We start from the raw sequence: 15694 nt of genomic DNA on the forward strand, positions 1-15694 counted from the left end.
AAATGTTTACTGACTGACTCTCCAAGAGCCATCACTTTTAAGAGAAGAAGAAGAAAGCTCTTTTGGATCGACATGCCAATGGCCGATAGAACGCGATTCGAAGAGTCCTGAAAATGATGCATGTGATAGATGCAATGCAATGCACTATGTGACTGAAAAAGAAGGGGCGTGATTAGTCAAGGCTCAGAGCAAGTAAGAAGTCATTCGTATTTTTCAAAAGATTTCTCGCCCTGCACCGAGGTTACTCTCTGTGGAAGATCTGTAGCAGTCATTACAACAAATTTTTGAAAACACCCAGATTCGTCCCACTGCCGCTTGCATAGCAGAGTATCTCTCTGCCGTCAACATCTAGGTCAAATCAGAGTGTGTACTTTCGGAACCACTTCGACTTTTATTATAAACTGGTTTGGTGTTCATTCAAAGTTTCACTAATAGAACCCGACCTCTACGTCAGCCGGCCAATGCAGCTGCCGTGGGTGATGATGTTCCTAAAAACTACCTCGCTATCGCGGAAATTCTCAGGTATTCTGAGACGTGCTGCGGCTTTAAACGAACAAACTAGAAGTCACACTCGAGAGTGCGGTGTGCCAAGAACCACAAAGCAACATCATCCTCTGTTTGGACAAGCTGCGGGCCAAGGGATCCGTCGAAAGAACGTTCTAACTCAAGATGACCTTTAAGGAGGTCAAAAGCTGGCCCTCCCGCCCTGGATGTCGTCTCGTCGACCTTACTTCAGGAGTGACTGCGAGAAGGCCTTCAAGGACATTCTCCGTGGGAAGCTAAAAGAGACCACCTTTTGGGACCAGTTTCTCGACATTGGTTCCGGCGCTGGAGACCTCACCCGGAGCATCGTCAAGGTTTTCGGAGGACACCATAGGGTAGTTGTGGCGACGGAAACATCCATTGAAGTCGTCAAAGTGCTGAGAAGAAACGCCGCAGAACGAGACGTCCTCTACGAGGTCATGGACATTGAGAAAGACGTCGAAGAGGCCCTGAAGACATGGGGCCGCTTCAGGAGGATCTTCTCTTTCTACCATCTCGAGAGGACCAGAAACAAGCGCCTGGCGTTGGCTAACATGCGGGAGCTTCTGATTGATAATGGGGAATTGTTTCTTCTTTTCCAAACGAGTTCTAACCTGCGTCCACTCTTCCAGGCGATCAAGAAAAGTGAGAAGTGGACACACGTGACCATGGTAAGTGGAGCTGATATATTATTTAAGCGAGCTGTTCCCAGCGCGTGCTCAGAACTTACGCGCACCGAGAGGCTGCTAAGACCAGCAATCTTGTTGGTGTGAATCGATGTTTCAACGCAACTGTGGAAGGTCACTGTCGGCTCGAAATCAGTTCTCGTTCAGCGTACGTACTCAGCTACGGCTACCAGCCAATATTGCCGGTCTTGGCAGCCGATTCACGTTTCCAGTGCTGAATAGGCCGATCTCACCAGCTAGTTTGAGTACGCCACCGCTGCCGATATGCATCGTGGGAGCTGTAGTCTTTCTGCACGCGCGACAACCCTGCTGGAGGTTTGCGCGAGCAGACCACGAGGCAGCATGAGCTGTCGCGTGAACAGGCGTCTGCCTCTTACGAATTACAGTTATGGCGGGGTCACGCATGCGTGGAACGCTTGGTGGGATCGGTCTATTGAATATTTCTGAGGACGCTCTACAAATTTGTGATTAGATCTTTTGCTCTATATTGAATATTTCAAAAGTTAATTGGCTTATCTTGATTAAGTAGTTAATTGGGCAAAATACAAAAAAGGTAGCCCGACTTGCTCCACACAATCAACAAACTCATTCGCTTGAATTCGTCTTCCTAAAATGCACCAAAAAATTTTAAACCTTTTCTTGAATTACGTGGAATACCATATATATATATTCTCGGCACTGCGAAGTTGTCGCAGTGCTGAGAAGGAACGCCGTAGAACGGGATGTCTACTCAAAAAGATTACTAAGAAAAAAAAAAAGAAAAAAAGAAAGATGTTTAGAAATCTTTGTAATGCGAAACTAGAGCGCAGCTCTTAACGAGGAGGAGGGGAGGGAAGGCACTCCTCCTCCTTTCCCCTTCCCTCTTCCTCTTCCTTTCCTCCTCCTCTCCTCCTTCCACTGAATTTGTTGATGGGTGACGTGACACAAAGTCAAGTGACGTCATTTTCCCCCGCTAAATTTAGTGGGGAAATTGAATTGATGTTGAGGTTACGTGACGTCGATTTCCCCGCTAAATTTATCGGGTAAATCGACGCCACATGATATGAACACTAATTTAGTTTCGCCACTAAATTTAGCGGGGAAAATTATGTTACATGACTTCTTTTCACGTCACCCGTGACCAAATTCAGTTTCTCCGCTTGATTTAGCGGGAAAGTTTACGTCACGTGACCTCAACACCAATTTCCCGCTAAATAGAGCGGCTCGGTTGCACCGACGGCAACGCCGTGAAACACGGAAACGGGCGCATAAAAGCTCCGCTCTAAAAGCAAGTAATCTACTCTAAACTTACCTAAAAAATGACTGACTACATTAAGTAACATGATCACTTTCATTCGTATGCGTGCAGTGCGACTCTACAATTAGAATTTATGGTTGGGAAAGAGCTAGGCTCGTATGAAACTCCGACGTCCGAACCATTCAAGTCCAAGCAGAGAAACATAGAACAAGACAATGGTGGTCGATATGTTATTTACAGGGTTTCGAAGAAGATACGTTCACAAATGCTACTGGGGAGAAGCCGACCGACATTTTGAGAGACCTTCTGCACTCTTTAGGATTCCACGTGGCACAATGCAAGTTGATGGAGACCGACTGGATTTTGGCCACCAGAGAAAAACTTGAGCGTAAGTTAGTTGGAAGTCGAAGCATGTTTCGAATGTAAAGATTTCTCTGCACTACAAGGCATACGTGTCCATATTTGGTGATGTAATATGGCGGCTCACGTGATGGTTCATGATGTAGTTTGAGATGCGTCCGATGAGTTCAATGAATAGACTCAAAGCCATAGTGACTGCCGAGGTTTAATGTAGCGTCTTCAACGCGGCCAGGATTCGTATCGTAAAATTAGTGCGGAGTGAAATAGCAAGGAATGGCTCCGCACATTCAAAAATGTAGTTTCAGTTCAATTCAATTTTATTGACGCTACAGTCGTCGAGAACATGGCAGGAAAATAACTACACACATTGTAGCATTTCATTTTAGAATCATCACTAGACTGAACAAAGTGGCATTTTTGGGTGTCAGTGCAGTTAAAAAAACAAGTACTCGTTTGTATATATATATATATTTATTTATTTATTTCCCTTTAAATGCAGGCCAGCTTTGAAATACGCAGACTCAACGTTTCGGATGGAGTGTGTCGAAGGAAAAAGTTGCGAACCACAAAATATCTGTAATACTAAAGGTCTTACGTTACCGGGTCTTACTGAAAACTAAAGGGCCCGCTTATATGATTCAAATGTTTGATATCCTTCTCAGTGCCTCTTTGAATAACATGCCAATTTAGAGTTGCCTAGACAATGTCCTTTGATTCGCATATTGGCGCATCTGACGGAGGCTTATTTGGGAGAATTCGCCGTGCAGCCAAGATTACGGGTGAATGTCAAAATATTCCCTGACCGAATCACTGGTGGATGCGGATATCTCCCCCTGGTGTTAAGATAGCCGCAGGAGCAATTTCGAGGTCACGTGTGACAGGGTCCATGAATAGAAAGTACCTAGCGTTCTAGCATGTTCCGCTCAGCAGACATAAGCCCCTTGCCTGTTATTTTCCATAATTCTCCCTTAAAACTACTTTTTCCGGAAATAAGTTTGTATACCAGTCCTCCTATAGTGTTAGAATGCGGCTCATTTCACGTACATTTGAAGACTAACATAACCATAACGATAATATTCCCTGGAGAGGCGGACAAGGGGAACAAAGGACCAACACCGCTAGGTGACTATACTTCGCGACAACTTTTCTTGAGAATGCAGTGGAAGGTATAAGCACGCGTTCCCTCTCCCATTTTGAGCACTGAATAAAGCTGTGCGCTGGCTCTCCTCCTCTCCCCGGGAATGCCGAGGAAAGTTGTCGCGGAGTATAGTGCGTCACTGAAAAATTCCGCCTGGTCCTTGTATCGAACCAGGGACCACTCCGTTTGCAGTGGAGCGAACTACCAACTGAGCTAATCGGGCTTTAGAGGTCAGTAGTGCAAAAGGCTTTATCAGCTGCCATGAGTCTAATACCGAGAAAGGTAAACGGCCTGTATTTAATTTTATAATGAAAATGAAATTAATGCAAAGGGGCAAGCGAGCTGGACGAGATGAACGATAATGATCTCTGGAGAGGGGAAGATGGTGGACAAAGGACAAAGAGAAATCTTTAAATACAACTAGGTGAGTGGTGTACGACAGAAAAAATTCCATTTTGTTCTGAGCCCGAGCCTGACGCAGGAAAAGAGGAAAGTTTCAAAGTAAAAGAAAAATGAACAGTCGGGGGCACGTCTCTAAGACAGCTAAAGACAAGTTTATTTGGTAACCCTCTTATACACACTCCACGAACTTCACCACAGAACAAGGTTCTGTGGTGAAGTCGAGAAGGTCGAGAAGGTTCTGTGGTGAAGTTCGTGGAGTGTATATAAGAGGGTGACCAAATAAACTTGTCTTTAGCTGTGTTAGAGACGTGGCCTCGACTGTTCAATTTTCTTCTACGTTGAAACTTTCCTCTTTTCCTGCCTCAGTCTCGGGCTAAGAACAAAATGGTTAACACCCACCAGCTCGCCTGCGCACTGACTACATTATCATTGAAAAAATCCGCCTGCACCTGGTATCAAGCCAGGAACTTCTCCATTTACAGTGGTGCGCTCTACCAACGGAGCTAACCAGGAGTTAGACGTCAGTAGAGCGAACGCAAATGGAGAGGTCTTTGATTCGATACCTCAACCAGGAGAATTTTTTCAGTCGCGCACCAGTCACCTAGCTGGGTTTGAAGATTTGTGTTCGTCCTTTGTCCCCCCTGTTACCCTCGCCAGCGGTTATTATCGTTACTTTTATCTAGCTCACTTGCCCCTTTGGATTGGTTGCATTATCATCATAACCTTAAAATGGAGGCCTTTCACCCTTGTTAGTGTTAAACTGGTGGCAGCTGTGGAAACTTGTTTGCTATATGACGTCTAACTCCCGGTTAGTTCAGTTGGTGGAGCACTCCACCGGAAATAGGGAGTTACCTGGTTCGATACCAGGGCCAGGCGGATTTTTTTTAGTAGCACAACAGTCACCTAGCTGTGTTTGGAGATTTGTGTTTGTCCTTCCTCCTATTTGTTCGTCTTTCCAGGTAATATTATCGCTATTCTTGTCCAGCTCGCACGCATCATTGCTTTAATTGAATTATCGCACTCTTTCTGCGTGCAACATCGGATTTGAATATTTAATGCTAGGACGAACCTAAGACGGCCATATTCCTGAACGCTTTGTACCTCTAATTTCTTCTCCCCTCGGAGCCGGTAACGCGACCTCGAAATTCCTCTTGCTGCTATTTTAGCCACTGGGAGGGATACCCCCCTTCACCAGCAAACCGGCCCAGGTGGTCGCATTCACTAGCAAACCAGCCGAGATGCTCCTCGTTGGTTTTGCCCGTAAAACCCACAAATATGACTCTGTATATTGGTACAGATATGATCATTGCAACCTCACCATTCCTTCTACGAGTTCCCCAAGAGAAGAGGGAAGAATTCATCCAGGACTGCATCGCACTGGCGGTCAAGTTGCTTCCCAACGACGGCGGCGTCGACTTCAAATTTTCTTAGAACACCATCATGGTCCAGGCTACCCGTAGGCCGGAATCTCACAAACGACTTGAGAAAACAGAGGACGACCCATATCATCAATGATAGCCCCAAGCCAACCAAGCGTTCTGACCTCCAATAATTTGCTCATACGTTCGCTTATAATCATTTTGCCTAGAAAAAAAGCAAGAGATCAAATTCAAACGACCTTTCTTTTGTATGTGAATAAGCTGGGAGATAAAAAAATAAACAACAACGAATTGTATTATAGTATATTTAACCTCGTCGTGACAGTTGAGAGCTTAATTATACAGCCACCCTGACAAGCGTATACAGGACATAAATACAGCCCTTAACACAGCGAATTATAATATTATGGTAAGTTGAACAAGAACCTTAATAAATTGAAATCTTTTACGTGGTCAGGAAAAATGAACAATACTCTATTATTGCTTATTCGCGATAACAGTGTCGCGCAGTATACACACTTCATGTATTTGGATGGTTTCAAGTATCTTAATTGTGGAAAATCCCATCTACACCCGTCTGCAAGCCGACGTGGTCCGCGATCAAGCGGAAATAACCAGAGCGCAAAGAATAGAGACAAGAACAAGAAAAAGAGGCGGATGAGACAAGCCGGTTTCGTAGTGTAGTGGTTATCACGTTCGCTTTACACGCGAAAGGTCCCCGGTTCGGTCCCGGGCGGAACCACGCTGTTTGTTTTTGTTCTCGCTAATGGGAACTGCTTTTAAATTTGCCGGTGGGAGTATGCGCAATAAAGTTTGTGAGATCGGATCCCAAGAGAGACTTGTGAATATAGCATCGAGGCTGGAATTCAAAATCATTTTCAACCAGGCTGCAAATCCCTTTCAAGCCAGCGCTTGTGTCGTTCGCATCTTCCCTCTTGCCCTTAGCTGTATATTGTGCGCACTGTTTATTTACGATTGTATTATGAACCAACTCGCCTATATCGCGACATGAACCCTCGATCAACCAGACCGGACCGGGATCGATCGTCCGTTCACTACGTGCTCAAAACATAAATCAAACACATAAATGCACGGAACAGCCGAACAGCGGAGCTCTTTTCCTGTTTATTCAACGTTGATGAAATGCAAAACCAGCAATGTCTATCGAGAATGCATGGGCTAACTACGGCAGCGGACCAGTTGTCCCGTGCCACACGGTCGACAAAGAGCTAGGCCTGATCCACAGGCCAACACTTGTCGTACCCATCAAGGGGCGTACCAACAGGGGGAAGGGGGGGGGGGCAATGGAGGCGCCTGCCCCCTAGTTCTCAGAGTGCAAGGGGGGGGGGGGAGGCAAGGCATGCGTTGATGTAAGTAAGATGCTTCGCGGCGGCAATCAGGTTGATGTAAGTAAGATGCTTCTCTCCTTGTGTCCTCGTTGTTTTGGCGCCTCACTTCAAGCATGTACAACCAACTAGCCCAACTCGCCGTTCGAATTCAGTTTATTTCTTCTACAACGGGCCCTTTTCTTAGTCCTAACTTTGCTCTCCCTTCGGATCATCTGACTTACATCAACCTGATTGCCGCTGCGACTTGCCAAGCCAGATACTACTCGTATGCTGCACGCCGAGGCCTTACCCCGCCTGAGGTGCTGAGCTTCTTCGGGGGTGTTGCACCGTCGGCGGGACATGGAAAACGGCTATGCAAGATTCTTTGGTCGGAGCGGTGGACACAAGTCAGCAGACACCGGGACTACCTGTGGATGCTCTGTTCACGGTCTGCAACCACTGAACGGGAGGCGAGCAAGAAATTTGGTGAGCACCTCAGACTGGCCTCGCAAGTCACGGATCTCCTTTGGAACCAACTTCGAGCGTCGCTGCCGAAGAGGCCAAGAAAAGAAGTTGCACCGATTAATGTCACGTTTCTCGGAGACGCGTCCGCACCAGCGAACGTCACCAACATCTTGCAAAAAGGACCCAAGTTTAGCTTAGCGCCTAGGCCGAAGCACGTAGAAAAGCTTTGCTTAGTGAGAACTTTGGCGGAGAAGGCGGGGCAACAGGAAAACGAAAGATGCATCTCAGAAGGTGTAGATGTTTTGATGCGCACTGTGGGAGATGGACAGCGAGGTGTGAATACGAAGCACGTTGTAAACTATTTCAAGGACAATAACCTTCGCCTGCTGACTGCTGATAAGGAGGGCGGTTTTGTCGTAGCGGGGGAAGGAACGTTTGGGGACAAGTCATGGAAAAGCATTTTAGGCGAGTACAGCATGTTTCGCTGGTCAAGGTAAAATCACAGACAACGGCTCTATGCAACAAACATAAACTGACCAGCCTAGGTAAAAAAGTGCAGGCGTCAAAGAAACTCTGTTTACAGGTCTTCTTTACGGCAAAAACCCACAAGTTAGGATGCCCTTTTAGGGCTATAGTAACAAAGAGGGATTCGTGGCAGCTCGAGGTGGGTGCTTTCCTTTGCAAACACCTTTCGGAGCTAGAGCTGGGTGACCCTTTCCTGGTTAGGAACTCAGAAGAAATAATAAAGTTTTTGGATGGGGGGAGACCTGCGGGGAACTAAGGGGTTCTCTATTGATGTTGCAGATTTGTTTTACTCGGTCCCGCATGACCACCTGCTGACAGCTGTTAAGCTTTGCATTGAAGGCAACGGGGAGATTTCTTTCCGCAGTTCGACTGGCCTCACGGTAGAAGGCTTCCTGGAGTTATTAACACATTACCTGGGCTCCACTATGGTTTCTTTCGAAGGGGAAATATTTGTTCAAAAACGCGGAATCTGCATTGGCTCGAGAGTGGCTCCGGTCTTGTGCGACATGTTTCTTGCCTTCTGCGACAGGGCGATCGCAGATAAATTGGAGCATAAACAACATGTGAAGATTTTTAGATATGTAGATGATTTTTCGGTGCTGACATCTGAAGCGGTGGGGTTGAGTGATGAGGTGATTTCTGGGATGCTGAAGCTGTTAACGAGCTGTGCCTTCGGCTTGAGCTTCACACATGAAACTGCATGCTCAGGTCGATTACAATTTTTGGACTTGGGGTTGTCATTCGGCGAAGATCATGAGTGCTGGGCGTACGAGCCTCGTTCAAAGAAAGGGATGCTGCCGTACGATTCTGCTCACTCCAAGCTTGTGAAGAGAGGGATAGCTTCCACCTGCTTGGCGGCCTCGCTGAAAAAATTGGGCAAGCATAGAATGAGCGCCAGCTTTCAGGCGCAGCTCAGCAGATTGGAGGCGGCGGGTTTCCCTCCCAATGTGCTTCGCGATGTGTCGGAGACCTTGTTAAAAAAGCACAGCAGGGAGGATTGTGAGGGTAACAGAAGGAGGGCGGCCAGACCTGCGGTCTTACCCTACATACACAGACTATCCCACAACCTGAAGAAGGTAGCCAATAGGTTTGGCATTCCAGTTGTCTTTTCTGCGCCAAATAAACTTTCTGCACTGTGCAATAGAATCAATAGGAGCTCAGGTGAAGCCACTGCGACAGAAAGAGATTGCAAAAAGAGACACGTGACGCAGTACCGCGATTGCGTCACTGAAGTTGTCTATGAGATACCCCTGTCTTGCGGGAGAGTGTATGTTGGCCAGACGGGGAGGTGCATTAATGATAGAATCAGGGAGCACTCTGCGTCAACTAGGCAATCCCCGCCTGGCCACTTGGCAGTACACTGTGATCGATGCGATTGTGACCCAAAGTTTGACGAAACAAGAATTGTTGGAAGCGGCGCAACAAAAATCGCTCGCGAAATCTTGGAGGCCTTCACCATAAGATCTCGTGGCACCGATGTCTGTGTCAGCGCCCCATCTTTATCTCTATCTGATAGGGAGTATACGTTCCTTCAAAATGAATGTGTCACGTAGGAAAACGCGCTAGGCGTCGTTCTATCTTTTTTTCTTACTCATGCGCACGTGTCCATTGGGCATAGCTTGCTTTTCTGTGTTTTTCTAAAATAAAGTTCAGCTGAAAGTGCGCCTCATCCTGTCTGCTTCTCTCCTTGTGTCCTCGTTGTTTTGGCGCCTCACTTCAAGAAAGACCCCACTATACAGGGAGTAAGGAATGCAGAAATAGATACGTTCCAAAGCAAACCCCAAGAAACGAGAGAAGAAACAGATCTTCAAGTGTAGGATACCGGGCACGGTCGGAATCCTTCCCACCAGTTGGACGACAGGACGAACCAAGCATGGACGATAAGGAAGGGACTACCGAAGGCTACGCCGCGGCAGTGAATAGAAACAAAGAATCTAAGACCAACCAAACAGAGATGCACTCTGCGTTGAGAAAGACCGAACCAGTGACCACTCCGTCAGACCCCAGAAAGATGGCAAGAGTCGTGACGCTCGAAAAGCAGCTGAAAGAGACACAGCTGCAATTAGCGAAAGTACAGCGACAACTAGTGGAATCACAGCGACAATTGGCAGAATCGCAGCGACAACTCACACAAGCACTGCAAGTGGTCCAACTCCCAAGCAAGAAAGAAATCAACTGCGGAAGGGATGAATTCCAATGGTAGTGGAAGAGTCCACCTGCAGCCAACAAGTAGAAACAGCAGAACCTGCAGCGGACACCGAAGAAAAAAAAAAAAAAGGCGCCGCAAGATGCGACGTATCGAACCCACGACAGAAGAAAAAATACTCAAGGCCTTATCGGATATGGCAGAAAGGCTGACCGACTTCAAGCACCAAGTGGAGGTACGTTTTCAGCAAATGGATGCGCGCATCCAACCACTGGGAGAACAAGGTGTGAAATCGGATGAACGCCTCACGAGAGTAGAACAGTTTCTGAAGTGTCCACCCACGCCAACAAGTAGACCAGCAATAGCATCACCCAATGGGCAAGGACAGCGCTAAACTGCTCAACATATGGCAATGGAACAGTGGGGGACTGGGAAGCAAAATCAACGCCCTAAAAATGCATCTCTTCACCGCTGAACATCCACCCGAAATCATAGCTATACAAGAATCCAATGAGAACTGTACAATCCCAGGGTACATCAGATTCGGACAGACGACACCCTCGACTAGCAGACCCATTCATATCTTCGCTAAACGAAACATACCAGTCAGGCAACACGAAATTCAACTACAAGGACAAAACGGTGCTATACTAGTTGAACTCTTACCAAGAAGGAAAAAACATGAAAGCCTCTTCGTGTGCAACATATACTCTCCGCCCAAGGACCATACGGACAGAGTTGCGGATGTCTTCACGGAGGTAGCACAAATTGCCATCAGCAATCCGATAATCATCTTAGGAGACTTCAACGCTTACAGCACTACCTGGGGATACAAGACTGACTCCAAGAAGGGCAAGGCAATAAATAGGCAAGTCACGTTAAGAGACATGGTACTCCTAAACGACGTAACGAATCCAACGAGGATGGGTAATAGTGTTAACAGAAACACAAACCCTGACCTAGCCTTCATGGCTAACATCGCAGAGGCAAACTGGCGAAACACTGGAGAAAACTTAGGCAGTGACCACTTTATACTGGAAATTACATTGGGAACTCAGCTAGAAGGACAAGGAAAACCTCCAACATGCTCTGTTACGGATTGGGACGCCTTTCGAGAAAGGCGAAGAGCTCGAGGACCCATAACATCGATAGAACAGTGGGCAAAGCTAATTACCGAAGACCAGAGGGAAGCCACGAGGGACACGCCCAACCCAACGCAAGCGAGAACAATGGACACTAGATTGCAAAGCATGGTTGAAGCATACAAGTCATTGCACCGAAGATGGAAAGATACTGGCGAAATACACAAGAAACTGCGAAAAAAAGCGGTGCGACTATTTCGAGATATAGAGGAACATGCAAAATACCTGCATGAACAATACTGGAGGCAAACATGCGATGGGCTCAACGGTCAACTTCATACCAAGAACCCATGGGCCTTGTACCGGCATCTACTAGACCCAGAAAACACAAAAACAGAAAAATGTAAAGCCCTAACAAAGATACTCAGGGACACCCCCGACGATGGAAACACCATCTGTGAAATACTCAGAGACATACCTCCAAGCGCCCAGGATTGCAGGAGGTCAAGCGCACAGCCGAGTTTACTCAGGAGAAGACAATCCCGACATCGACCGTCAAATCGAGGAAAGTGAAGTAAGAGCTGACATGCAAAACCTTAGGCCTAACTCGGCGCCCGGGGCAGACAAGGTCAGCAACAAAGCTCTTCGGAACCTGGACGATGAATCTGTCACGGCCATCACAGAATATTTCAATGGCATATGGGAGACGGGAGAAGTCCCTCCTAGTTGTAGACACGCAATCGTATGCTTTATTCCGAAACCGGGTAAACAACTGGCACTCACGAACCTGAGGCCTATATCTTTGACATCATGTGTTGGAAAACTCATGGAACGAGTCATACAGCGACGACTTCAGGAACACATGGAACAGCGAGGACTATTCCCACACCAGATGTATGGCTTCCGAAACCATCTATCGACAGAGGACATCTTTCTACAACTTCACAAAGACTATCACTCTAGAGAAGCCCGCTGGCAAGCAGTAGCAGCGCTGAACTTACGTAAAGCGTTTGACAGGGTAGCACATTCGGCTATCCTAGAACAGATGTCACGTCTCAGTCTAGGCGAAAAAGCATACAACTTCGTGAAGTCCTTTCTTATGAATAGAACTGCACAAATCAAGGTGGGAGATCACGTGTCGGACCCCTTTGCCATGTATCAAGGAAGAGGCACACCACAGGGAGCGGTCCTCTTTCCTCTCCTTTTTAACCTAGCTATGATACCCATATCTCAACGACTCGAGCAAGTCCCATATCTCAAGCATGCAATGTATGCGGACGATATTACCCTATGGACTAATGCCCCACCGCCATGGATGGAAAAGGCACTACAACAAGGTAAAGACATAGCGGCGGAGGAAGCAGCCCGCATGGGACTAGAATGCGCCTCCGAGAAGTCAGCGCTACTTGCAAGGAGTCCACTCAAGAAGGGCAAAGCCCTGCTAAACTTTCAAGTGCAAATACAAGGGCAACCCATACCAAGGGTGGAATCCACTAAGAAACTAGGCATGACGCTACATGCAAACGGAGGGAGCATGGAGACACTTCGCATCTTGCGTAAGCAAGCCGACAACGTTGCTCGCCTTATCAGAAGAATCTCTCACAGACATTTTGGTCTAGGAGAAAAGGATACCTGTAGGCTTATACAAGCTTTCGTCTTAAGCAGGATTACCTATGCTGCACCATACATGGCTCTCTGCCAAAGTGCCATAAGAGGAATCGATGCGATAATCCGAAAAGCGTACAAGACGGCCTTAGGGTTACCACAGAATACGTTTACCGACAGACTAGAACAGATGGGACTGCATAATTCATTCCAGGAGCTCTGTTAAGCTCAAAGGAAGGCGCAACATCATCGACTGTCACAGACGCCTACAGGGCGTAGAATCCTCCAGAGAGTCGAGCTACAGTACGGACAGGTACTACCACCCAAATGGGACATCTCTAAGGAATGGCGTAAAAGAATCGTCATTAAACCGCTTCCGAGAAATATGGATCCCAGACACAACAACGGAAGAAGGAAAGCCCGAGCACAAGCCCTCAATAAGATTCATAACGGGGACACCACCGTTTATCATGCGGACGCCAGCCCATAACCTGGGCAACCAAAAAAGTATGTGATCACAGCTTTCAACCTCGAACACAGTCATGTTGCCTCTGTGGCAGCTGACAACATTGACGAGGCGGAGGAAGCTGCGGTAGCACTATCCATGCTAGCTGCAGCCAAAACCGCCGACGACAGTACCATAACTACAGACTCAAGAACTGCCATTGTGAACTACCTGCGAGGTAGGATAGGCACCCCGGCTAGGAAACTTCTAAGTAGCTTCAGGTCACCAACGGGTGACAGCAAGTTCAAGGTTACATGGGACCCAGCGCACTCGAGTCACTCTGGAAACGAAGCCGCCCATTCGATGGCGTCTCGAGCGTTATCAAACCGAGACGACGTCGCAACCGGATGGACAGTTTCCGGAGAACACAACTACGCTGCCCCTCCCTCCGGAGACTTCAACACACCCTTCAGTGAAGCTACCAGAGCCTACAGGGACCGAAGAGGAACACTCCCACCTCCACACAAGAAGCTCACCCACCAACAAGCACGCACATGGCGACGATTACAAGCATTCGCCATACCAACTCCACGGAGCTACCACAAGATCTACCCGCACCTCTTCGATGGTACCTGCTCAAGATGTACAGGCCCTGAAGACATACCCCAGCCCGGCTCCCTCGAACACATGTTCTGGGAGTGCCCCAACTTTGCTCCTCCGGAAATGTTAAAATCCATAATAGTAGAAAACACGACCACAATCATCCCGCACTGGACCTCTTTATTACAAACAGAAGACAAGCAAGTACAACTTCTCCTCATAGAAAGGGCCAAAGAACTTTTCGAGCATATTAAAGAACAACTCCAGCACAGATTTCTCAACAATCCTCCTTCATCCCCCTTCCCCCCGGGCCAAGTTTAAATAGTGTACCAGACTCGGACCCTGAAGGGTCCGACCCCCTTGTACGATAAAGGCTCAATAAAGTTGACCTGACCTGTCCTGACCTGACCTCGCTGGGACCGGCGTTCAACCGAACGGAACTGTTCGAAGCGCAGCAGAACGATTTTTGTCGCGCTATCTTCGACCGGCTCAGGCAAGAGATGGATCCTGACCAGACAGGCGGAAAGACGCTGCGGCACTCCGGAACACCGAAAGGGCGAAGTGCCACCGCCCAGGAGTCATACATTGAAGCAGGTGAGCTGGAGCCTCACCTGATCGATGGGGACGGCGTCCTGCTGCGCTACTTCCCGGATGAGAGCGATTCAAGTGAGTCGCTCAAGATCGTGATTCCCCGCGATCTCAGAGTGGCAGCGCTGCGTCACTACCACGATGCGGACGGTCACGTGAGTGCACCGAAGTCGTGGCATAAGCTGCGCCGTTTCGCTACCTGGCCGGGCATGAAGGGGCAGCTGTGCCGGTATGTTCGGAGCTGCGCAGTGTGCCGAGAGCGCAAGCCCAGAGGGGGCAGACCACCCGGCCTGCTCGAGCCCATCGTGAGTACGCGGCCATGGGAGATCGCGGCCTGCGACTTGACGGGGCCCCTGCCGCGGTCCAGCGGAGGCTATCAACATGTGTTGGTAGTAACCTGCCACTTCACCGGATTCGTCGAGATGTTTCCAATGCGGAAGGTGACAGCCAAGGGAATCCTGAGCAGGCTGTCCGAGGTCTGGTGTCGCTACGGGTTCCCCGAGAGACTGGTGAGTGACAACGCCTCAATATTTTGCTCGGAAGTCTTCGTGGCAACCTGCCAGGCCCTCAGGATTAAGCATTGTAAGACTTCGTGTTACCATCCCCAAGCAAATGTGACCGAGCGGCGGAACCGCGACATCAAGCCGCTGCTCGGGGCGTATGCTCGTAAGCAGCGGGACTGGGATCTGCACTTGGATTCGATTTCGTTTGCATTGCGGTCCAACCTCAACCGCAGCACTGGGTTCACGCCGGCGCTGTTGAACTTCGGCAGAGAACTCTCTACGCCGACCGATGCGGTTCTTCGCCCGCGACAGGGCGCGGCAAGAGCGGTGCCCTCTCACGAGGATTTCGCGACGCGCACGAGAGAGCAACTGTCGCGGGCGCTGGACGCCGCCCGCGGAAACAGGGCTCGCGCGCGGGCGGAGCAGGAGAACACCTATGACAAAGCGCACCGCGATGCGCAGTTCGAGGTGGGCGACACCGTTCTGCGGCGAAGTCACGTTCAGAGCGATGCGAGCACGTTCTTCTCGGCGGCGTTGGCCCCCAAGTGGGTTGGCCCCTTTGTCATCAATTCCAAGAAGTCACGACTGACATACACGCTGAGGGACCAGAATTCTGATCTCGTCCGCGGGGCAGTTCACATCGGCGAACTGTAACCCTTTTTCCCCAGGGAAGAAGATGAGCC

At 48.6% G+C, this 15694-nt stretch overlaps 1 protein-coding gene and 1 non-coding gene across 2 annotated transcripts; both read left to right on the top strand.

Moving 5' to 3' along the window:
* The first annotated feature begins 461 nt into the window (after window positions 1-461).
* LOC120843086 (juvenile hormone acid O-methyltransferase-like) lies at window positions 462-5776 on the top strand. Its single transcript, XM_040214312.1, has 4 exons — window positions 462-522; window positions 682-1193; window positions 2686-2833; window positions 5643-5776. Exons 1-4 carry the CDS (start codon window positions 462-464, stop codon window positions 5774-5776), a joined length of 855 nt encoding a protein of 284 aa, XP_040070246.1.
* A 617-nt stretch (window positions 5777-6393) lies between these two features.
* Trnav-uac lies at window positions 6394-6466 on the top strand. Its single transcript has one exon. It is a non-coding gene; the product is annotated as a tRNA-Val (tRNA).
* The last annotated feature ends 9228 nt before the right edge of the window (window positions 6467-15694 follow it).

Source organism: Ixodes scapularis, unplaced genomic scaffold (genome assembly GCF_016920785.2).
Source record: "Ixodes scapularis isolate PalLabHiFi unplaced genomic scaffold, ASM1692078v2 PGA_scaffold5__190_contigs__length_132052651, whole genome shotgun sequence".
NCBI lineage: Eukaryota > Metazoa > Arthropoda > Arachnida > Ixodida > Ixodidae > Ixodes > Ixodes scapularis.

Coding starts and splice junctions, on each gene's coding strand:
- LOC120843086 (XM_040214312.1), top strand. CDS start 462: ATGCAGCTGCCGTGGGTGATGATGTTCCTAAAAACTACCTCGCTATCG. Junction 1,194..2,685: donor AGTGGACACACGTGACCATG/GTAAGTGGAGCT, acceptor TGTTATTTACAG/GGTTTCGAAGAAGATACGTT. Junction 2,834..5,642: donor CACCAGAGAAAAACTTGAGC/GTAAGTTAGTTG, acceptor ATATTGGTACAG/ATATGATCATTGCAACCTCA.